This window comes from Lagopus muta, chromosome Z (assembly GCF_023343835.1).
Source record: "Lagopus muta isolate bLagMut1 chromosome Z, bLagMut1 primary, whole genome shotgun sequence".
Classification (NCBI taxonomy): domain Eukaryota; kingdom Metazoa; phylum Chordata; class Aves; order Galliformes; family Phasianidae; genus Lagopus; species Lagopus muta.
The window spans coordinates 70,876,348-70,900,854 of NC_064472.1; the positions used below are offsets into that span (position 1 = coordinate 70,876,348).

General features: G+C 40.6%; 1 protein-coding gene across 4 annotated transcripts in view; it reads right to left on the minus strand.

Moving 5' to 3' along the window:
• Window positions 1-19,994, minus strand: part of SUSD1 (sushi domain containing 1) — a 37,896-nt gene extending 17,902 nt beyond the window's left edge. For 3 of the 4 annotated variants that reach the window (XM_048932444.1, XM_048932442.1, XM_048932445.1), the window contains exons 1-10: window positions 19,737-19,994; window positions 18,425-18,538; window positions 17,661-17,816; window positions 16,884-17,036; window positions 15,961-16,137; window positions 14,220-14,399; window positions 12,189-12,368; window positions 2,673-2,767; window positions 948-1,137; window positions 122-216 (exon numbers count right to left, since the gene is read on the minus strand). In XM_048932444.1, the coding sequence (XP_048788401.1) occupies window positions 122-216; window positions 948-1,137; window positions 2,673-2,767; window positions 12,189-12,368; window positions 14,220-14,399; window positions 15,961-16,137; window positions 16,884-17,036; window positions 17,661-17,816; window positions 18,425-18,538; window positions 19,737-19,824 (1,428 nt within the window). In that variant the 5' untranslated portion in view covers window positions 19,825-19,994. Of the gene's footprint in view, window positions 1-121; window positions 217-947; window positions 1,138-2,672; window positions 2,768-12,188; window positions 12,369-14,219; window positions 14,400-15,960; window positions 16,138-16,883; window positions 17,037-17,660; window positions 17,817-18,424; window positions 18,539-18,762; window positions 19,029-19,736 lie in introns of those variants that run through there. The other variant, XM_048932443.1, reaches the window with a different exon arrangement.
• Between the last annotated feature and the right edge of the window lie 4,513 nt (window positions 19,995-24,507).

Genomic DNA, 24,507 nt, shown 5'->3' on the forward strand with positions numbered 1-24,507 from the left:
TAGAAAAGGAACAAGTGACAAGAACCTGAAAAACTGCAGGTTATTCACATACATGATTGACAAACACTGTTTCCTAGAGAGGGAAAAGCGTCTTAGATTCAAAATACAGATTATTACTTACTAAATATCTGTCTTCCATATCAGCTCCCCTTACATTTCTCCGCCACTTCAAACAGGTATCATTAAAAATTAACACATTATTGAAAGCTTCCTTTACTGTAGAAATAAATAATAACAGAGATAAACTTATCACAGGGACTTCACGTTCCTCAACAATTTGAATGCAAGTAGATGAAAATAAAGAAGGATCTATTTCTAATATCCTTCTGAGTAGGAGACAGAACCTCTTTTTTTTTTTTTTTAATTTTTATTTTTAATGAGCCAAAAACCCTAGACATTCATTTCTCAACATCTGTCCCCTTACAACTAAAATATCAGAAGGCAAGTTTCACATTTCCATGTCCAACAGAACCCTGCAGTTAGAACATGCCTTTAGCAGTTAAAGCTGCCAGAACATTTCTCATCAGCACTAAGCATAAGGATGTTATCTGTAATGCTCATGTCACTTAGATCAATATCACACAGTTCTGCCACAGTGAATTCTCCCACAGAACTGGTTATAAATACAAGGAATGGAAAACAGTAAGCACCGTGCCATAGTCTGATATCCTAGCATGTAGCTAGCAGTGCCACTGTATCAATCCTGCCAAAGGCTAAAGGCAAATTCTGAAAAAGCATTGTTTCCCATTTTTTCTGCAGGGCACCTACTGTCACAGCTGTGAGTACAAATTCAGTAACTAAAGCGAGCACAAAGAAAAGCACCTGTAGAAAAAGATGGTGGCGACGGTGGCTACATTTCTGTAGTGAGCATCAAGAATGATCCAACAGTTACCTCTGCACCAGAATAAATTCTTCTAGAAGCACAGTGAATACAAAACAGAACCTACCCTTTGTTTGAACTGCTACTGTAACTGAAACAGGTATGTTTGTGGAAGAGATGGTAGTAATATTCACCACGTAGTTACTGCCAGAGTTGAGGTCTAAACACACCTTTGGATTATCTTCACTCGTAGTGACGTTAAGTATCGCATCTTCTGAGAACGTCTTTTCATCCCATCTTCGGCCAAGAATATGAAACTGTTGAAGGGTTAACAAAAATTGTTTTGCAAAAGGTTGTGGCTCTTCACAATTCAGAACATCAATTCAAATAAGCCTAAATAATCCAGCCGTCACCTATTTTAGAATATCAGCTCAAATGAAAAAGAACCTTGTAACCAACTACTTTGATTCAGTGAGATGGTTCTGTTACTAAATTAGACTTTTAATCTCTTCTGGCTGTTAAAAATACATCCTGTTTATTTCTCCCACAAATATAAGGAATCTTTAACATAGATTCCAAAACCACAACCAACACAAAAAGTTAATTGTAACTAAATGTAGAGCATGCATGAATCAAGTCACTACTTTCTGTTTTGTCCGTATTTTTTCATCCTTGCCCTAGAGAAGCAGCATTAAGGCTACATAACAGTAAAAGACAATATTTCTGCTGACATTCCCAGCACTGTGAAGTAAAATCTGGTATTTGTTTGAGGGGAAGGGATAGATGAAGCATATCTAGCTGAGCTCAAGGCAGTCCAGTCCAGACAGCGTTTGGAACTTTACTGCATCTATGTGTTGTCCCGAGTTTTACCACTCTAAAATGTCCCACTGAGAGCGGATTTCAGGCAGCAGCAAATATACAGATCATATTACCTCAGAGATCCACAGTTCGCCAGTACCACAGGGTACAATGAAAAACATTTGCTTTGAACTATTAAGGTAATTTGGAACTTGTTTTTCTCCATCTCAGCGGTACTCAACGAAAGCACTCAAACTAAAACAGCACTGGTTTATAATGCAGCAGGAGAAAGGTTGTTTTCCAAAATTATCACCCTACCTTGAAATGCTTTTCCGCATTAATTTCCTCATCCTTTTTCATTTTTTATATTTTCATTCATTTCAAAAAACGACCTCTCCTGATTTGTTTGTATTCCCAAAACACGAGAATTCTTGTTGCATCGTTTTGGATTTGAATAATTATTGGTTGAACGACTTGTTTTTAAGAATCTGTACTTTAGCTTTTATTCTTAGGTTTACAGGTGGCAAGCAATAGTAATTATAAATGTTATTTTCAATTTCCAAGAAAAACAGTTCTAAGAATATTCAAATGATAACATGGTCAAATCTTTTGAGCAAAGTACAGCATATCTACCTACCTTGTGTTTCTGAAGCAGGTTACATCCCATATCTACAAGTGATATGCTGCTTGCTTGGAATGTTTACATCACAGATAGGGACAGAGAGCAAACTGCAGTGTTTTCTATGTCAATGCTCTGCAATGGAATTCCACTAAAACACGAACTTGTGCTGAAATGGTTCCTGTAGTTTTAAGCAGGTGTAAAGATGCTTTACAGGATCTGGATCCAACAGCTCTTAAGTCTTTCAACTAACATTAGGACAAGTATATGTTTCCTTCCTAGACCAGTCACGTTCAAGTTTCTGTGTGGCTCACTGGGAAGAGCGAGCCAAAAACTCAGCATATAAACAATACCCACTGAAGTGATCTCCAGTAATGACTCACAAAAATTAACTAGAACAAGGCTTCTCTCAGCCTCAAATACCACCCCACTTACTGTGTAAGTTTTCTGCACTCCCAGTCTTCCAGTTCTCATTTGCCATTTCACACAAGTTTCATTGAATACGGTCAAATTACTGAACAATTCCTCCTCTGTGTGCAAAAACATAGAACAGAAATATTATTATTTCTCACACAGACCTTTATACATTTGGAGCAACTGTTTATTTCTGCACTTTCCCAGTTCCTTTCACAAAGGGTAAATAAAACAAAGCAGGCAGAAATTGGGTGGCAAGCTTTGCCTTAAATGTGGTAGCTCCTAAAATCAAAATACAAGGTTAAGAGAAAAAGCGCATTCTGATCTAAATGGCTGCAAAGTCTTTAAACACAGAGCCAACATCATGTAAAGTACCACGAATAAGGAGAACAAAAATACTTCATTAAGTTTGCATTTTAATGTAGAATAATTTTAATCCTAACAGCTTTTCAGATTAAGGCAACGGTACAGTTTCTTGTCTGCAAAGAACTAAGTCATTCAACCCATCAGACCTCTGGGTGACCAACCCAGATGAAAGAACAACTGATCAGAGAGATTCTGCCCTGCTTTGGTTGCTCCTCCTAGTCATAATACATTACACTCATACCATCAGTATGTATTCCTCATCAGAAACATTCATTAATTTGTGCTCGTGCTAGTAGAAACAAAGAGCAAGAAACAATGCCCCAGTTCCACAACTAATGCCACCTGTTCTATATTCTCCTCGAACTTGGCTGCCAGCATCTGGATCTCATGAGATGCAGTGATCTGTCTTTTTATGCACAAGCCATTCACAAATGAACCTGAAGACTTTGTAGACCACTGAATCTCATGCATTAGAAATTGCATTAGACAGCAAACAAAAAAGTCTGTAAAGACTTAAAAGATCTGTTCACAAGTAAAAGGGGTACTGATAAGCCAACTTAAAAACAAACAAACTCTAGAAAACAAAACAATACTTCTCTGAATACAACAATATGAATTTTAAGAAAGCTTCTGGAGAAAAGGTTTCTTTATCTGAATGAATGCCTTTGTTCACTGTTTGCTTGGGCTTTCTTTTTAACAAGCTATGATAAACAATTAAATGACACAGCCATACTAGCAACTTTTCAGACTTTCATTAGGTTAAAAGAAAAAAGTGCACAGAACGAAATACGCAGCGAGTACAGCTGTAACAGCCAACAGTAGAGTCCTCTGTGTCACCTGTGTTCATTTGGAAACTCAGAGTTGGTTCGTGTCTCAGAGAAAAAGCATGGCCAGAATGATCTACTCATCCATTCTTTTTATAGTCAGTTCTCTCACTGCTGTCATCAGACACAGAGCAGTTGCCTTCACATGACAAGATAATCAAATATCCTCCCAGAGCTAAGAATACATCTCCTTCTGGACACAGTTTGCATTGACAGGGAAGGTATTTGATCCTCTCCTTGCCTTCACAAGCCTTCAAATACGTCACTGCAAAATACTGCCGTATTTTCTTATCAGATCTACTACATGAATAAGGTTGTACAAATCCAAGCTCTTGCTGATTCTAAGCTAAGAAGCCCTTACTAGCTACTGAAAGCACAAAGTGGATTTATTGATAGCCTTGGTTGATTCTTCAGAAATATTCATGAAGAAGTTGGTGTAATGCCCTGGTGTAAAGGCAGGCTACTCCTCTGTACGTCCACTTCATTTCATGGGGGTCCTTCGTTGCAAACAGACATTAATCTGTCACTGAAATAAATGAAAATAGAGATAAATCCCCCAATTTCCTGTACTGAAGCTCCTATTTATAACTGAAGTATAACAGTTTAAGCGCTTAAGTACAACCTTTGATTTCTTAATTTTTTTTTTAATTAAAGCTGCCACAAAACTATTTTCAAATAATGCCAAGAACATCTCCAAGTATCTAGCAAACAGATGCCTCACTCATTAGATCAGTTTTTCTACCCACTATCTCTTTTTAATACCCCCATTCCAGGCTGTCGTTAAATACCAAATTGCTGTTGAAAACTTCCTCTCCGGCAGAACAGAAGAAGAAAACATGCATGCCATCCCCACAACAATTTCCTTACAGTTGGCTGTGTGATTCATTGCATTTAAATGTTTATTCCTATTATTTGTTTCACAGCAATGCTTAGAAATTTCAGGGCATTAATGCTGCTGCCCTAACACAGAATAAAAGAACATGTCCAGTTATTGTATTTTTTCCTTTTTTTTTTTTTTAAATCAAGCATTTTTTAAATGGAGCACTTAAATTCAGTAAATCACTTCTACTGAAAACTGCATGGCAGTGATCACCCATTAGGGAGTATAGCAGGAGGAAAAACACTGATTTAGTGGAGGGTTTTAGGGGACTATGGTAAGGCTGCAGTTGGACTTGATCTTTAAGACTTTTTCAACCTGAGCAGTTCTATGATTCTACGATTAGGATTCTACTTTAGTAGAATCTACGATTCTACTTATATGCAAATGAAAATTCAAAACAAGAAGGGACTAAAAAAAACCAATCTCTGAAATTACTCAGGAAGACAGTAAAAAATTTACAGCGCAAGGCATTCAGGCAAGGAAACTTACCTTGTACAGTGGCCTCCTTGGAAGGAAGCAAACATTAGTAGCACTTTTTTTTTCTTTTTTCTTTTCTGTAGCTACATCTGTCTGTACTGTCAAGAGCTCTGCACTTTTCCAAAGGACAAGGCCACCATGCATTTATCATATGCCCATAGTATAGCTGGCATATTTTTCACATGCACTAAAAATTTCAACTTGTGATTGGCCAGTTAGGCCATTGGATGCCACTGTTGCTCAAATGTCATCCAGTTTACCTCCACAACATCCATCCCATCCCAAAGGAAAGGGTCCTAAAACAGCACGCAAGTGGCTGGGCATCAGGGCAAGAGTGTAGAAAAAAACACCTGGCTGACAGCTTCCAGGAAAGGCAGATGCTGGTCAACAGAACACAAGTGGGAGAACACAAAAAGCAAGCAACAGAGTGATTCAGCAGTGCAGCAAGCGCACAGAGGGAGAAATCAAGCTAGGAAAACTACAGAAACAGATTCTGAGAAAAAGAAGTGAAGGTCAGTGCCTTCTTTATTCCATTTTAAAAAGCTCTGCTAGGAAGAAGAGTTTATCTCTGTGCTTGAGTGCACAGAAAAAAACCTTCATATTAATCACAGCCAGTATGTAAACATCTGCACTGTCATGCTGACCTTCTGCAACCCAGTGCTGATGCACCCTTACGTCCTCAGCCTCCATCAGTTCAGGTCCCAGTGCTCCACTGTTATTTGCAGAATCTGAGCGAAACATAATAGGCAGACAATGTATGCCTGAACAGCCATTAAAATCACATGATGTCTTTCAGATATAGCCTCCATTAGTCCTCAGCTGAAAAAGCACTTGACTGCTACTGAGGTGAGCCTGAGATACATTTTACCAGAGAGGTACTCCTGAACTTGCTTGATTAAAAAAAAAAAAAAAAGGCATTTACCAGCATGCAGTCAGAACCAGCTCCAACCTACCATTCTGCCTTTTGCAGGTAGCAAAAGGGACATCCATATAGGCATGTGGATGCACAGGTTGTTTCTCACACTCACTCTGAATGTTGTCTTCCTTTTTTCAGATGCTTTTCATTTTTAGCTGTGTGAAACCTGTGAAAGGTGCTGCAGATGCTGCCTGTTACTAACATGTATTACACACATGTTCAGACAAACAACACTTCAAAAGGGACTTTTGCTCAATCTGCTTCAAGGCACCTGTTCCACTGCGTACAGGCAAACCCATCTTCCATGGTACTTTTTGCAGATATACACAGAATTTATTCTAGAAAGAGATACCCTCAGCATTTGTACCTATCTTGAAAGCATGTTGTTTTTGAGAGGTTTGCTCATTCTTGCATCCAGTTTAATTAAGATTACAAATTTTAGCAGGTTTTCACCTTCTGCCCTGAAGTTTACACAAAGAAAATCCACAAAAAACAGCAAGACTGTAGCCAGAGACAGCCATATAAGAAGGAGACAGACAGCTAATGATTTACTGCTTCTTTGGTCTAAAAATGTTACCAGAAAACAATCACATGCAGAGTATTTCATGTACTGATCAAGACTAACAAACACATAAAAGAGATACAGCTGTAAGTGTTTTTACAGTTGAAAGATGTATCAATCAATAGTGTGAGATTAGATGGGATTACCTGGACTGGGACTAGAAATTCACCTTATCTACTCCACAGGTGAAAGAGGTTCTGTAGACTACTGTTTGCCATCAAAAGCTGGTTTCAAACAAAAGTCTAAACAGTTCTACTGAGCAAAAAGCTATAGTGCATTTATATTTTACTTTATTTACAGGCCGCTGGGCTGTGCATCGCTTTGATCTAAGGAGCAGCACCTCCCAAAACAGACTCCACCTGTGTTTTTCTAGGCAGTTAAAGAAATTATCTGATTGCCACACATCTGGATTTGACATATCCAATTAGCCCTTTGTAAGAACTCAGGCCAATCAGGTCCTGTTCATTGATGACTATAATTATTTTAATTGTTTGATGGGGTTCTTACTCCTACAGAACCATGTGTTTCGAATCAGTGCCTACAGATGTGAGTGACACCTTTTCTATTAAGATTGTATCTCCTGGCATGAATTACTTGCACATGGCTGGGAATAAAAATTAGGAGGAGAATGATATTTAAACCATTCACTGATGTGCGGAAATTACTGACACTACCAACAGAGAGACATCCCAGCTGTCTTTCTGTATCATCTCTTTATCGTACAATTGAAAATGCAAGAACTGACATGTAGCTAGAGGGAAAATCAGCCAGTGAGAATAAGGATAAAACACAGGAGAAAAAGGGAAAGTGAAAGCAAACAAAAAACAACTCCAAATGAAAAAGTGAGCTACTAAAACACCACAGAAAAGGAAATTAGTACTTCTGTATTGAAAACAAACCTTGGAAAAAAGTAGAACAAGGTCAGGCTGGACTGGGCTCTGAGCACCTGACGGAGCTGTAGCCGTCTCCGTTCACTGCAGGAGAAGTGGACCAGATGGTCTTTAAGGGTCCCCTCCAACTCAAATGATTCTATAATTCTATGAAATCAGGAGTAAAATCTAAATGTGGAAAAACAGGGCAGGACCATCTTTATTTTACAGCTGAAAAGATAATATCCATGCAACTGAGAGGGTTTAAAGTACACAGGTATGGAAAATCTGTCATGCCTTCTCTGGACTGCTTCATTAAGCTGCTCTTCCTTCTACGCCTTCACAACTCTAAAGAAGCATTTATAAGAAATCAGCAAATATATGCCATCCCATAAGATTTTCAGTGTTGGCACGCAATAGACCTTTGGGACATAACCATACTCATAACATTCAAGTTTCAGAAGTCAAGACATGCAGCTAATCCCTATTTGTAGATTGGGAGCCACATCACAGAAGAACAAAACGTTCTGAAACATAAAATTAATCTTTAGACAAAGAGAGAATTCATAACGTATTGAGTAGGAAGCACTGTAAAAAAGAGTATGCACGTACATGTAAAGTTAAGACACAAAAGAAACTCCAACATCAGGATCAGATACAATGCATGCTGGTATGGAAGAGGAGAAGCTCCATTTTAAGTTCCAGGTTCACAGTACATTAGGACTGAATCACCTTTTCCCCTGAGCACAAAAGCCTACAAACCACTGACAGCCTGTACAGCCTGTCTCTACTCTGGGAGGTTCTCACAACCAATCATTAAAAAAATCTATGCTGTCAGACTTAGCAGTATGGGGAAAACAGGGGTCAAATTTCCCTTTTGACTACCAGCAGCTATTTCCTACTGCCTGAGTTTTGGAATGCTCTGCAAGGAATGTGCACCACCTTCCCACACAGGTCAGATCCATTCTTCTTACATGCTCATTTATTTTTCCTTCCCATGCCCAGCAGCTGCTTCCATTGCAGGGACAATATTTCATTTAACACATCCAAAAAAGCTTTAGTAAATGCATTTCTAAAAATACAGTGAATGGGGATACTGGAAACTTATTTAAATACTGAGAAGCTATTATTTAATACAAACTTTTCTTTTCACTGGATAAAAATAAGGAAATTGGGTAAACTGACTTCCTTTCTTAGATCTCTTATTGTCACCACCCACATCAACAGACGCTAAGCATGGAGTTACACTCAGAATACACTCACATAGAGATACACACAGCATAAGACAAGCATAGAGAAGCAATCTTCTGGGTCCAGAATAATGAGGAGCAGTTTGCAGATGACAGCAAGGTGGGAGGAAGAGTTGATCTGCCTGGGGGTAGGAAGGCCCTACACAGGGACATGGACAGGGCGGGGGTCAACCTTTTCTCCTGGGTAACAGCAATGGAACAAAAGGGAACGGCTGCAAGTTGAGCTAGGGGGAAGATCAGGTTGGATATTAGGAAAAATTTCTTCTCCATAAGAGTGGTTAGTCACTGGAATGGACTGCCCATGGATGTGGTGGAATCACTGTCCATGGAGGTGTGCAAGAAACACTTAGATGTGGTACTAAGGGACATGGTTTAGTGGAGAAATATTGGTGGTAAGTGGATGGTTGGACTGGGTGATCTTGGAGGTCTTTCCCAGCCTTGGTGATTTAGTGATTCTATGATTCTATATGTGGTTGTAGCCAGAGCAAAGGCAAATTCTTACAGGAAGATCAGCTAATAAGGGAAAACTCTCCATGACAGGGATATCTTTTCGGGGTAGGAAATAGGAAGAAGGGGAAAAGAGGACTCTGCAAACAGAATCAAGACAGCTTCAATAGGCAAAGGGACCATTTTCCTCAAAAATATCATAAACTTTGTCCAATTATCATACAAAAGTGCTCCAGACACTCTCTCTTCTGCACATGAACCCAGTTCACCACAATTACTTTTAATGTGCCCTGCGTGTTCAAGAGGCAAGGTCTCAAAAGTTAAGTTGGATGTGTGGGTGTACGTATGAGCATATCCACACACATATAAGGAGGGGAAAAGTTTTTACATCACTGTCATAGTCCTTCCTGACATTTAATTAAGAAGCATTTGAATCCAAGCTTGCTAAAAGACAGAACCAACTCAATTTAATCTTTCATTTCAAATATGCTCCAACACCTCTCCCCATCCTTATCAAATAAAAGTTACCCCTAGAAACTTGGCAATGTCTTGGGACACACACTACACACTGTGCCCTTTGCAAGTGCAGATTCAGGGGAAAACATCTCAGATATAACCAATCCTCACAGCTACAGTGAACCCACTCAACAAGAAAAAAAGAGTGGGAAGGACTGATTTTATGAATTTCCATTTAATAAAGAATGCAAACATACTATATGTAACACTTGGTGCTCATGCCTAGAACAATCGGTCTAGATGAGATAAACATTACTACCAAAACCAGCTCAGGCTTGACAATTTCTTCTCCAAAATTCACAACAAGCAGAAAACAAAGCTTCTTGTTGTAAACTACCTTCTATTCCACTGCTGCATGCTACAGCATGCTACTCCTACATCTCTTCCCTGAAACAAACTAAAATATTATTCCCTCAAGAGTATCTTATTTTCCCTCTCAGTAGAAGATCCCAAATTTGCCAAGTAATTTCCTGTAACAAAAATAAATGAAACCACAGATTCCTGCTCCACAGAAGAAAAATAACCTTTTCCAGAACAAGCTGTACAGGATGTCCAGACTTATATATTCATCATGCTGGACAGTGAGTAATTAACTGCTGATAAGTTCTCTGATCTTCAGTCTCTTGAGTTCACATCAAAGGTTAGAAAAGACAGACTGTGCTTCAGCTGACTACTGCCAGATTTCATTGCTGATGGCTCATTCCAATCAGCATCTCTAAGTAAAATTAATTTTTAAAAGCATTTAAAGTAGATACTATGAAGCGTTCACAAACACAGACTCCAAGGATTTCAGTCAAAAAGGAATGCAAATAAAGGGCATTCCATTGCAGTGGCTGACTAAGACATTATTATTGGTCAATAGGAAGATGCTTGGGGGAATTCCTTAACTTTTTCCTTACTTCTAATGAGGTTTTCTAGACAGTAGAAAAAGAGAAATGTTTTTCTTATTGTTATAACAGAATTTATTTTGGAATGCTGCATGATTTTCTTTCATTATAATGAGACAATACCAATTAATCAAGCACACCTTCAAGGTCATACACATCTGAGAGACACAATCATTGAAATTTTATCTCCCATTACTGCTAATGAATATTAAAAACATACTACTAGTGGTTGAAAACCTTTGTATTAATTTCTCATTCATAATTTCTGTTTCAGATGAGCCTAGGCTAGTTAGTTTATTAAAAAAAAAAACAACAAAGGCTTTCCATTCCGCTTGTTCATACCTACAACCTTTTTTTGCTGTCTAACCTAACAGCTAGAGCTGGAGTCCACCCTACTGGCTCCCACAAAGCCCCTGCTGAAATTAACAGTGCACTGCAGGTTTGGGCCCTTCAAAGCTTTGCAGTGTTGGAAGTACCTCTTGGCATCACAGAATCTTATCCACCTGATTAACCTACTCAGTCCACACAATGCTCCCTTCAAAACCAATCCATAAACCAGAGCCATGCAAATTGTCTAAATCAAACTGTGAATTCTAAGCAACAGCCATTCCATTTTCCACCAGGGCACTATAAAAAGTGAGGGAACTGTTTTTCTGTGTGCTGATTTTATGTGATGTCACATGGTTCACATCCCCAGTGAATGCCCAAGACATCAGGTGAGGCAACAGAGGTATCAAGTGGCAGTGCTTTGTAAAGATTTGGTCTGTGAAGTAGCAACAGTCAAAGGCACACTTCCAGTCCTTCTGGAAAACATGTGGAGGAAATAAAGCTAGAGCAGCATTGTCATCTGCAAAAGACAGCACTGCTACTTAGACAGAAGAGCTGGACTGTCACAAAGATACCACACGACCCTGCTTTCCACACAGAGAGCAACACTTGAGGAGCAGAACTGCCAAACACCTGCGAATTCTTAACTGTTACTAAAATGTCATTACGTCCTGTTTCCAAGACCATGTAATACAGACAGCACCTTCCTCACAAATCTCCTTTCTCAGCACTCATTCTTTTGAAAGAAAATCCTCTTCAACTGAAATTCAGAGAAACAGATCTGGCTGAAAAGACAACCCCAAACCAAATTTATTCTGGGTACTAGGGGGGAAGAAGAGAAAGGACCTCTGAATTCCACCAGCTCTACTGCAATGTCCACTGCAACGACAGTATCAGGCCCACAGCAGAGCAGTATTAAATCCCACCTTCTCTACTGTTTCCTGTCTTTAATGCTGAGGATCTTAGTTGTGTTAGTCCCTTCCTGTTTGAAATAAAAAGCAAGGCAGTTACATAAAGATCTAACTATGAAACTCCACTAGAAACTGCTGTATGTTTAACACTGTCTTTCTTGACTTCCATCAGAGAGTACTACCATGTTCTATGTATGGCAAATTACAAAGGGATTTCTTGCCTTCCATCAACCCTACCTCAGGAACAGGAATTAGGAACTATTTAAATAGCACACCCCACAGGAATTTCCTACAGTAATATTTACCTTTGCATATGTATGTAATACTCTCCCACTTCTGGTCCAGCGTGCATTCTGAAAAATTCCTCTCTCCATTGAAATAATATCCTTCTTTACATTTATAGAACACTCTGCTCAGTAGAGTGGTAGAATTGTCCCAGAATATTTCTGTGTGTGGAATCAGCAAAGGTTTGCCACAATCTATTTCTGGAACAGAAAAAAAAAACAAAAACACATGATAACAAAGCCTGCAAATGGAAACAGGCAAGGCGTGTCAAAGAGTTTAAGCAAAAGACGTGAATCACCCCAGCAAATAACACTTCACTGTTTTTTATTATTTCCTAGTGATTTCTACTAGTCAGGTTAGATTTCTAGAACCTGGAATCTCATGACTGAGAAGTTTCTAGAAGAATGAAACATTTATTCTTCAAGACTAATCATAACATAAAACAGCATCCTGTTTAGAAATGGAGAACAATGCACATTTTTAGTAACTAAGAAAGTCTTCAGAACTTAACCACTTTAGAAACTCTTATCCACCACAAGTTATTTATTTCTCACCATACCCATCACTAGCAACAACAGAGCTGAAGAATTACAGATGGTCCAAAAAGTAATAGCAATAACAGGGTTACGTCCCCTGCCAGTGGACTTAATTTGAACTGTGTAGAAAGGCAGAAGCTGCCCTTAATCAAGGACAAGTAGAAACTATTTCTTGGGGAGAAAATTAATGAATTATTCAGACTTCTAAAGAGGTAACTGGAAATATATGGTGGTGAACTTAAAAATTAATTCATCTACTTGACTGTTTTCAGGAGTTTCATAATTAAAATAGGGAGCTGCAAGAACAAAGAGCACTGAATCAATGGAATACAATTATTTGGGGTTAAAATTCCATTTCTGACTAATAAACATGAATCCCCACTTTTGCATTTCCTTTTTGAGACACAAGCAGTGAAAAAAATTAAAGATCTTACCTTCACTATAACTTAAATGCAGAAAACAAGTGCTTTTAAACTGCTTAATCCTACATGATTCAAAAATTCTACTCAGTTAATTGTATGAACTGCAGTGTGGAATACATCCACCTTCTAATATGCCAACGTGTATGAACGTATGCATCTGTTACAAAACAACTGGAAGATTCAGAATAGCTGGTTTGCATGCAAAGAATATGTTTAACTTACACAAGGGCAGTATGTGATGAGGGGCAAAAAATGGGAACACTCCACAACTACAGCTATCTGCACACAGCCATCCAGTAATGAGATTGAAAGGCAGAGATGCAGAAATACACACGTGTGTAAGATGGAATACCTTCAGTTAAGGTTGGTAACCCTGGACAAGAATATTAAGAAAGATTTTAATAGCAGGGAGACTATGATTGCAGTGAAGAGAAAACCTGGCTTTGCTGGATTGAGCTGATGCGACATTAATTGGTTGTAAATGAGTGAGTAAAATTGTGCCAGTGAGAAAACTGACTAAAGACTGTACTTACCCACATTTCAGGGGGTTAAAGCACATTTTTTAGTGTACCCTTATGTTTCCTCTTAACAAGGAACTTGGTAGACTACATTCTTCAAACCATAACAAAACGATTCATGATTCTGATCAAATAACACTGCAAGATTAAGCAATCACAGCTAGCAACTGGAAGGTGTCTGAACATGGAATTCTAAGGGAAGGCAAACAGCTAGTGATGGTTCAATTTCTGAGTAGGGGCTTCAACCGTGGGTTAGATTCTAAGCTAGCAGCAATTTTGGGTGAATTATCATCTCATGGAGATCCCAAAGTCTAACATGCAAAAAACACTGAGAAGATATCTTTCTCCATTATAAGAGTAATTTTAAAAAATGTATTGCAACTTCATTAGCAACACAGGAAAAAGAAACTGCTTAAACTATGGCTGTTGTTCTGTGATTGCACTTCATCTTCCAGAAGACTGTGTAAACCACATCCCCGCATGAAGCTGTCTCTAACTGATGACTGCATGGCTGCTTTACAGAGCTGTCTGAAACAGTATCTATTCTTATTGACCTGGAGGCAGATTTGATTTACCTTTGCACACCAAATCAGCACCATCCCACTGCCCTTTGGCATTGCACGCTGCAGTCTGATTGCCACTTGCAATAAAGTAACCATGAACACAATTGTAAGTAACTTCACTTCCATACGTGGTCCCGCTTAGAGAGGCTTGACGTGCATTTAAGATAGAAGGTGGAACTCCACAATCCACACCTATTGATAGAAAGGAAGAGGAAAATCAACTGTTAGTCAACAGCAGAAGTCAGGATGGCTGCATTCCATTTGTCAGTTTGTTTCATCACTATCAACTAACTCTCTTCTCCTGCAGTTGTCCAGCTCTCCCTCAGTTCCCCACTGACATCCTCCTGAAACTGACAGAGCTGTATCTACTCCAGACCTTCCAAACAAAGCGAGTTATGTCTGCCTCACCTTCATCTGGCCAGCACCAATGGCCAGTGTAATCGTCACATGAAATAAATGCCTAAATTACCATAGGAAGGAAGATAAAAGACAAACTTGTTGATTTTGCTGATTGAGAAGACATTACATCTGGCCAGGAGAAAGTCTTCAGTAAGCAATGATGAAAACCCATTGGGGAAATTGCTAGAGCTTAATAATTATTTAAAGGTGCTTTTACAGATATATAATAATAATGACAATTAAAAATGAGAGAATCATGTCGGATTCAGAAAAGGAGAAATCTTGCTTGAAATCCAGGAAAAGACCTTGCAGTGCAAAGGGGAAATACTTCTTCTTTCCAACTCATGGGCTTTACGTGTGTTATTTCAGCTATTGGAGGTGCTCAGAAACTTCAGCCTGATCTCCTGTTTGACTGCAGAAATTCAAAACATCACGTGACAGAAACATCACTGAAAAGTACTACTGAAAAAAAGTATCAATAATTCAGAAGAGCTGCACTCCACAAGTTTTCTTTCAGAAAGCTTCTATGACATCAAGCACTTCCTTTTAATTTTTTAATTCATGTTCTTATTTCAGGGGAAAAAAGGCCAAAATATTACTTAAATTCCTTTATTTTCAATGTTCATGTATTTTATTACTCAGGAATAACTGCTACTAATAATCTAGACACCTGTATGCAGCAGCATTTCAACAAGATGGTTGATAACAATACCAAAGTAAACTGAGCTCTTAAAGAAGCTCAGGGAAAACTTCACATTTGAGAGATCTGGAAGTGTTGGCTAACACAAAAGCTCCCAGCATCATGAAGGCTATCTGGAGATAAGGGGTGGTATGAAGTCTCTTTTGCAACTTTCAGACAAAGTCTCAAAAGCTATCTGAGAAATTGGGTCTTTGCATATGAGGTCACTGTTCGTTTTTTTGTTTGTTTGTAATTCCATGGCCTTTCCCAGTACAGCAAAGTAGAGGTTTTCTAGACAGACACTGACATAAGAACACACTGCAGCATCTCTAAAAGTGTAAAGACCAGTACTGAAGATGTCATTATAAAAACAAGAAGTAATGTAATTTTATTATATAATTACTAAAAAATAAGGCTGCTCTTGCAAAAAACCTTTATAAGGAATCCTGACAGAAACAGGAATTTACTATTCATGCTACATATGGCATACTGATTTTGAAGTAGATTCAAATTCACAAACACCAAAACAGCTACAGTAGCCTGTCCTTTTTTTCTCTTTTTTTTTTTTTTTTCTTCTTTTAAGTCTACTGCATTTCACCCAACACACTTCACCATCCATTTAAATCCTTAGCAGAGAATTCAAGAAGCAAATAGAACTACAAAAACTCACTCTACCTTTACAGCTCAAAGTGGCAGGCTCCCAGGCTCTGTCTGCAGTGCAGTACGAGGACTTTCCCTCACTGCTGTAAAACCCTTCTTCACATTCGTAGTGAACCGTGCTTCCTGGTACCAGGCTGTAGTTCCCCACAATGTAGCCGTGCTTCATTTCGGGAGGAGAGCCACACCTAATTTCTGCAAAAGATTGGGACAGAAGCTTTCACAGCACAAAAAACACAGCACGTAACCAAAACAAAGTGGAGCACTTCATCCGGGTACACTGGGCAAACCAGGCTGAGAGTTTCACCAATGGTTCTGGCAACAACAGGGAAAGGTTACCAAGGCAGCTCCTTCTACCTGTAGCACTGCTATAGCCCTTTGCATCTATTAAATCCACCCCAGGGAAGAAAGGAGGTGGAACAGTTTCAAATTGAAAGGCTGTTTCCTCTCTTCCCCCTCCCAGCAATATAAGCAGATCAGTTCAATCAGGGAGGTGGCATAGTGTGCAACAGACGAGTAAACAATTGCTTTTTTATTCCTCTCTCCAGGCTTGTTTTACTCACTTGACCTTTCCCACCAGCCATTTACCCCCTCTTCCCTTCTCTGCAAGCAGTGTGATCACACTGGCAAATGGTTATGCCATATTTCTTCCCTATTTAGAAACTAACTACATCATCTTTATAGCATTACTACAGCTTCTATGGTGCTGCACACCTGATCTGCTGCTGAGAGTCTGTAGCAATCACATCCCATGCTGACACTAACATCTAGGCATCACAGGAACAAGTTGAACCCAAGGGGAAAAAACATCACTCAGCAGATTGAGCCCGTGGAGAGGGCTTCCGTCTGCTGACTGAGAAGCACAGGTCACAGCAGGTGAGACTACATCAGGAAAGGTCTGATTTTATCTGCTTACACAAACAGCATCCAAAGGCTCTCACCTTTACACAAAGTGCTGCTCGCATTTGGATGAAAAGAATGCTCTCCATTTTCTAATTTATAACCATCATTGCAGTAACATTCATAGCTTCCTTCAGTATTGACACACCTTGCATTGTAACCACACAGCCCAGGCTCTTCACATTCATCTATATCTAAAAATTCAGAGAAAAAATACATGCACTTCATATCAGCTTCTTCTTTTTTAATGAATCACCATAGGACTCGAGCTTAAAACAAACACATACTTCCCTGGAAGGTTCTACATATCTTCTGTTGGCTCTTCTTGAAAACAAAAGACCTTACCACGCCTGGCACCCAAGCATCTGGGAGGAGACTCAGAATTCCATGGTTAGCTGAACTTAAGTTGATTTCTGATCGATTTCACCTGACAAATAGTTTCTGATGCATTTCCTGCTACAGTAATCCCACAGAAATCCCATTTCAGCAGATACCTTAGTAACAAGCTCATACACGCAACAAGGAACCGAATAACATCCCACATTAAACAAAAATATGACATTTCAGAGGGAAAGATAAGCATCATATTTTCTTACATTTATGTATGTTCTTTTCTGGGGTACTCATTTCTTGAGTGGGATTTTGCAGCAACAATTTATAATAGCAGAGTAAATAATGAAAAATTGAACTAATTTATAGCTATTAGAGTTTATGTGTCAAAGAAGTGCATGACACAGCAGAAAGTGGTCTGATACAGCTTCAGGTAGTAAGCTCTATGGGGATAAGAAAGACTTCTGCAATAAAATTCCTGTGCCTACCTGTACAGTTGGTGCCATCGTTGGGAATAAATGTCTTGTTGTTGTTAGAGGCCCGGAATCCATCCAGACAAACGCAGTAAAAACTTCCATATGTGTTGTGACACAGCGTGTGATTTCCACAGATCTTGCTGGCTCCTATCTGACACTCGTCTTTATCTAAAAGCAAGTTTACAAACATTAGAGAGAGATTATAAACTAGAATATCACCTGCACTTCCTTCCTGGAGTGGAGACCAGAGGTGAAGGACCTCCCTCTAACCAGTGGTAAGCTCTTGTACCCACTCAGACACAGGATTTGACATCACCCTCTATTGATTTGTTGTGTGAGATTGTAAGAAGGGCGTTATCAACCATACTTATAAAAACCATGGCACATTTCTCATAGAAAACATTGACACATAATAAATCTATGTCTTTTTTTCACGCTGTTATTAAGAATAGGCTTTTGGCTTACAAAACTTAATTTTAATTACGCACTATCCTGAGACAACAGGAAAAAAGTCAGTGAAGAATGCTGATTTTATTGTATAGTCTAGCTCTCAGTTCAAGAATACATATGTTGAAAGGAATACTGAAGTCAAACTGAATGCTTTTTTATTTTATTTTATTTTATTTTTTTGCTGGAGATCTGATAAAAAATACGAAGTAAACCTCTCCCCAAAATGACAAAGACCTTACCATATTGTGAGGAATTCAGTAAGATTATCCAAAAAGGGCATTTTAGGGCTTTAAATAGTTTCTTGTCATTTTACTGACACAGCCTACCTTGGCAGTGGGTTCTTCCATTGCCCACAAATCCATAGTTACAGATACAGGCACTTTTTCCTTCAATTTGGTGACACGTAGCATGAACGTGGCAGGCTGCACAGACATTTGAAACTGACCAGAACAAAAAGAAAAAAAATTACTTCAAAAACAAAAATAACAGCTATGAAACTGGTCTGCAATGGGTAACTAGAACACTATTTAACTGTAAATAAAATCCATCCAGATTCTGGAACACAGAATAAAATCCCATATCCTCCTAATTCATTTTCAAACTTGAAGGAAAACCATAGAAAAAAAGGATTAAACAACTAACTGCAACAGTTTTCTTCACCCACCTCTTCCTGGACAGCAAGCCTGCTGTATTTCCATGGCAGCCATGCCAGCTACTCATTTTGTTTCTGTTATTTACTCACAGAAGCACAGAACAGAATCATAGAATATTAGGGTTGGAAAAGACCACTGAGATCACTAAGCCCAATTACCAGCCTACCCCACCATGCCCACTAGCCCCGTCCCTCAGTGTGCCTGGGCTCTGTCAGACTGGTGGTATCGTACACTATCAACACATACATGGCATGAAAGGCATTCATAAAAACGACTGTACACAACCTAACGTAGTGTAATTTGATAGGGATATATAAACTAAAATAACATACAGAACTAGTCACTTGCAGTCACGCTTTTGGGGCATTTTGTGCCTTTCTCTCTCCTACTTGCCACTTCGTCTCTCTACCTTCAGGCACACACGGACCTTCCGAGCAACCAGTCCCAGAACGGACGGCTGAATGCAGAGCCTGGCCACGCTCACAGCGCGCAGCGTGACGCCGCCGCAGCGGTGCCACCTTCTCACCTTCCTACAGCGGGCAGGGCTGATAGGGACGCTGTGGTACTTACAAAATGCAGATCTTACCGCACGCGTTACAAAATTCTGTGTGTTTCTACACGGTTTCCAAATACATGCCGCACGGCAGAAGGCAGCTGACGACGCCAGCTAGCCCCTGTGCCCCAATCTCTGGTGTGTTCACCGGAGATTTCTCCACGGCGAACGGAAATCGCGGGGAGCACCACGGCTCCCACCCCAACGCCACCGCTTTCATGCACGTTTTTGTGCAAAACTCTTTCAGCACCGATTACAAAACCGAACTTAGAAGCCGCCACGGGTGCGAGCTCTCTGAGGCCGCCTCTATCTTCCGATCAGAGATGGGAGCACCCTCCTCAGAATGGTGCGCTCCCACCGCTGCTGCCCACCAGCCGTGCTCCCCTTCCCCTCTGTAGCCCCCCGCTCTCTCTGGAGCCGGGCCGCACTCACCCTCCAGCCCCGCACCCGGCGGTAGCACCAGCACCAGCACCAGCAGTAGCGGCGGCGGCCCCAGGGCCCGGCCGCGCCCCGCACTCATGTCCCCGCCGCCTTCACGCCCCTCGCTGCAGCGCGGCCCCGGCGCCTCCGCATCCCCCCGCGGCGCAGAGGGAGAGGGCGGCTGCTCCCGGCCGAGAACGCCGCACTGTGCCGAGCGCCTGCCCCCGACCCTTATCGCTTGCCCCTAGCCAAGCCCCTTTCGTCCCTCCAACGAAGAGCCCTTGCCCGCAAAACCCTCTTCTTCCCCCTTCCCCCTCCCCCTGGCACAACCCCTTCCTTCCCCAGGACACCGCCTCTGCCCCAGCGGGGCGGGTGGCAGCGCTGATAAGGGCTGCCGCGCTATGCAGCGGCTGGCTTGCAGCGCAGGGGCGGCACGCAGAGGAGATTATTTATGAGTACTGGGAAACGGGGAAGGACGGAGGGAAGATCGCCCCTCACGCGACATGCATCCTGCCGGCACCACGTGCCTGCTGGGGAACCTCTCCCTCTGCTGCAAGCTGCACTGGGAGATCGCACACAGGATATGGAGGGCCTTGTGTCCCTCAGCACCTAGGACTGCTAGAAGAGCACCTTAAGCTCTACAGATTCATGTGAATTATGGGTCTGGGCTTGGAACTGAGGAAATCTTTTGCCTGTAGGTCTTCCTTGGGGTACAACCATGTCCCCAAGCACTATTTTTAATCAACACCAACAGACCAGGAGCACTTGCAGCCCAGAAGGCCAACAGTATCCTGTGTTCCATCATCAGGTGGCAAGAGGGAGAGTGAAGGGATTGTTCCTTTCTGCTCTGCTCTCACGAGGCCCCAGCTGCAGCACTGTATCCAGTTCTGGGGTCCCCTGCACAAAGAAGATGGCAGAGTAGATCCAGAGCAGGGCCATAAAAATGACCACAGGGCTGAAGCACCTCTCTATGAGCACAGGCTGAGGGAACTGGGCTTGTTTAGCTTAGAGAAGAGAAGGCTGCAGGGAGACCTCGATGCAGCCTTCTAGTACTTAAAGGGAGCTTATAAACGAGAGGAAAAATAACTTTTTATATGGGTAAATAGTGATAGGACAAGAGAGAACAGTTTGAAACTAAAAGAGGAGAGAATTAGATTAGATGTTAGGAAGGAAATTCTCCACAGTGAGGATGGTGAAACATACTGCCCAGAGAAGATGTGGGTGCCTCATCTGTCAAGGTGCTAAAGGCCGGGTTGCATGGGGCTCTGGGCAGCCTGATCTGCTGATTGGCAGCCCTGCCCATTGTAGGGGTTGGAACTGCATGGGCTTTGAGGTCCCCTCCAACCCAACCCATTCTGTGATTCTATAACATATTGAAAATGATTTGCAGAGGGCATTGGTTTCCCTTCCTTAGTAGCCCAGCAAGATATAAACCCACTATGCACTCCAGTTTCTACTGTGCCTTCCATAGAGAGTAGTGGAAATGACTCCTTATAGTTACATTTTACATGGGAAACAGGAAAATATTTTTGGCTGCAAGGATGAATAAATATATCATTATATTTTAAAGAGAACAAGTCAGAAAACAATCTTAAAAGAGAGTTACAAGGAAATGTGTATTGATTGAGGAAAATACAGAACCTAGACTGGAATTAAACTCCTTGTGTGCTTATTAGTTGTTGTTTAAGACATACTTCAATGCAGAATAATCAAAGTATACACAAGGCTATTTTAAATCGTATCTCTATTGTTCACATATCTAAATTGAAAGCACAGTCATAGGAAATAAGAGCTTAAAGGATGCTGACAGGTCATCTAATCCATTTTTCTGCTCTAATACAAGCTCAGCTGTAAATAAATGATTCCTGACATAGCCTGATGGTTAACATGACAACAGTGTAGGATTCACAGCATTTACAAGCAATCTGTTCCAGTACTTTGCTTTCCTGGTAATCTGAAAATGGTAAACCACTCAATTTGTAATGGTAATCTGCTCAACTTTTAAATTAAAGATGCCAAGATGCTAAGCCTTTGTCCTGCTCACAACAGCTTTTGTGATCAGGATCCAGATGTGAATCAGATAATGAAATGCCACATAACATATCTGCTCTGTAGTCACCTGCTGAAGTCCTGAGTTACTTATTTAGAAGGATGAACATCTGGGAGGGTGAAGTAGCTGTCCAAACAGCTTAGGCACATTCAGCTTATTCCATACAAAAATCTGTCTGTTGACTATATGGAAAAACGGACAGAATTTCTGTTCTACACAGCATAAGGTTTTTAATCTTTTCATTGTCAAATTCAAAGGATCCAGTGTTGTAATTATGTTTCCTCTGTACCTGATAGCATTACATACATTACCCAGCAGGCAACTGTACCAGTATTTGCCTCCATTTCTCCTCTTGTGATGGGAAAACAGTTGTGATGTTCTAAGTAATTGAATTCACCCAGAGACACCTGGAAGTTTCCAGCACAGTTCTTCCTTGCAGTCGTATAAATGGAGATAATTGAAAACCCAAAAGGCAAGCAGGATTAAACAACTCAGTCGTCTGTGTTTGTTCTGTCTCCTTAGAAGACATAGAATGTCACTATGCCATTTAAATCCCATTCATTTTGTAAGGATGTTTGGCAGAGATTGCACTACTTATGCTGACATACAAAGACAAAATATTTTATACTAATGGCTCTTTTGTCAAACAGATTTGTAAAAGCACAGCAAACATCTTCAGCCAGAGTGAGTAATGTAACTCATCCACTCAGCTGTTCATAACTCAGTGACGTTCTGTAGCAGCTTGCTATGGAGCCCTTCTCTCCAGCTGGCAACAAGGAGTGACTGTAACTTGACAGCAGGTCAAGTTTTCTGCCTCTTTTTGACTCTCCAGCTTACTTAAAAATGAGTCAGATTAATATCTGTTTTGTAGTTATCCACTTTATTTCCAGAACAAGGAATAGCAATTGCTGAAACAGAAACAACTGGAAAATTGGCCGGTCCTCTTCAGCATCTCATGAAAACACTCCAGTAAATACTACAGAGAGGATAAACATTCTCCTGCAATGCTTCTTGCTACAGAGGAAATAGTTAAACTCCAGTTGTTTGCAGCATGTATGCGTGTGCTCTCAGGTGCCATTCAATGCCATTGTCTATGCCACTGCCTCAACTCCTGACAAGAAGAGTCAAGATTTAAAAAAACAATAAAAAATGAAATCTTTGCAAAGGAATTAGAGATATCTGCATTAGGTCAAACCTTATTAACCTTAAATATTGAATGCTTCTGTAGCACTTCCCTGGAGGCTAGGCCTTGGATGAAGCAGACCTCAGACCACAGCATACTCATCTCACAGCACGAGCATGCTAGATGATAAAGCCTGTTGACAGTTGCTGCTAATCGGAAAAGCAGTTCTACAGAGCAAAAGGGCTGCTATCTGTGGCTTTAGCACCGGAGTCAGAGCCCAAACTGAGCTTTACACAAGCTCACTGTGACCTCAGATAAGATAACCCCTTTCTGCCTCTCTTGGCTTCTCCCTCCTCCCTCAGCTGTGAAACTGGGATAATATTCCAACAGAGATGTTTTCAGGCTTAATACCATAAAAGCAGGTCTGTGGTGATGGCATGTAAACTGTCTGACAGAGCCTTTGATGTCACCGCAATCTGCCCCAGTTTTTAAATCATGGGGACAGATAGAAAGACTTCAGCCCAGTCAGTTTACGGGTCAGGACTTTCATGTTGATGGATCTTGGGATATCATATGAGAAGACTACTGTCTACTGACTTGCCACTGGCTCCTAACTCATCTGTGCTGTTGCATGCAACTTATGTCATTATTTTGATAGGATAAGCGGTGGTGGCCTCAAGTTGTGCCATGGAAGGCTCAGGCTGGATATTAGGAAAATATTCTTCCCTGAAAATCTGGTCAAGTATTGGAATAGGCTGTAGAGGGTAATGGTGGGATGTTCAAGAGGCATGTAGGTGTGGCACTGATGGGTATTGTTAGTGGACATTGTTGGACTGGGTTGAGGTTGTACTAAATGATCTCAGATGTCTTTTCCAACCGTAATGATTCTATGAAGGCTATGCTGTCTAAAGGTTCAATAGTTAACTAACCCTGAAGGAGGAGTGGAGAGTCACAGAGTGAAAGTAAGAAACAGTATCATCCAAAATAGCAGTTACTTCACACATTATTTTAGAGAAAAGCTTCTATATTTTGTCACTTAGTCATTTATCTGAACTAACAATTTGTAGGGGGAAAGAAATAAGGAGGAACATAATAACAAAACCTTTCATTGTAAATACCTTGACCTTTGATCTCAGAGTTCTTTAATAAGCAATTCAGCTTTCAGATGGTATTTATCCAGCTAAAAGAAACCTTTGTTATCACAACTAGAAACCATCACATATTTACTGTATTATTAGAGTGCAGCAAAACAAAGTCAATAGGATTAATTGGAGCCTCAGATTCATAACATTATGCATTCATTTCCAGCATACAAAGAGAAAGTGCTTTTGTTCGGTTACAACAGCATAATCTATGCTTTTGGGTGTTTCAAATCTTGCTATCACTCCCTGATGCTGCGTAACCTCTCCACATCCTCCTTGAGCTGGTAAATCTGCTAGAGGGGCTGTCCCTCAAACCTCCAAAAGAAATCTGAAGTTTTCCCCCATTGCTTCCTAGAGGGACAGGAGAAGGTTTTGGACAGGGAGTCAGCAAAATTACCTCCTCTGTGGACTTCCCACAAGATCCTACAGGACAGTTTGGAGGTTTCTCCCCACAGTCTCCTGGCGGGA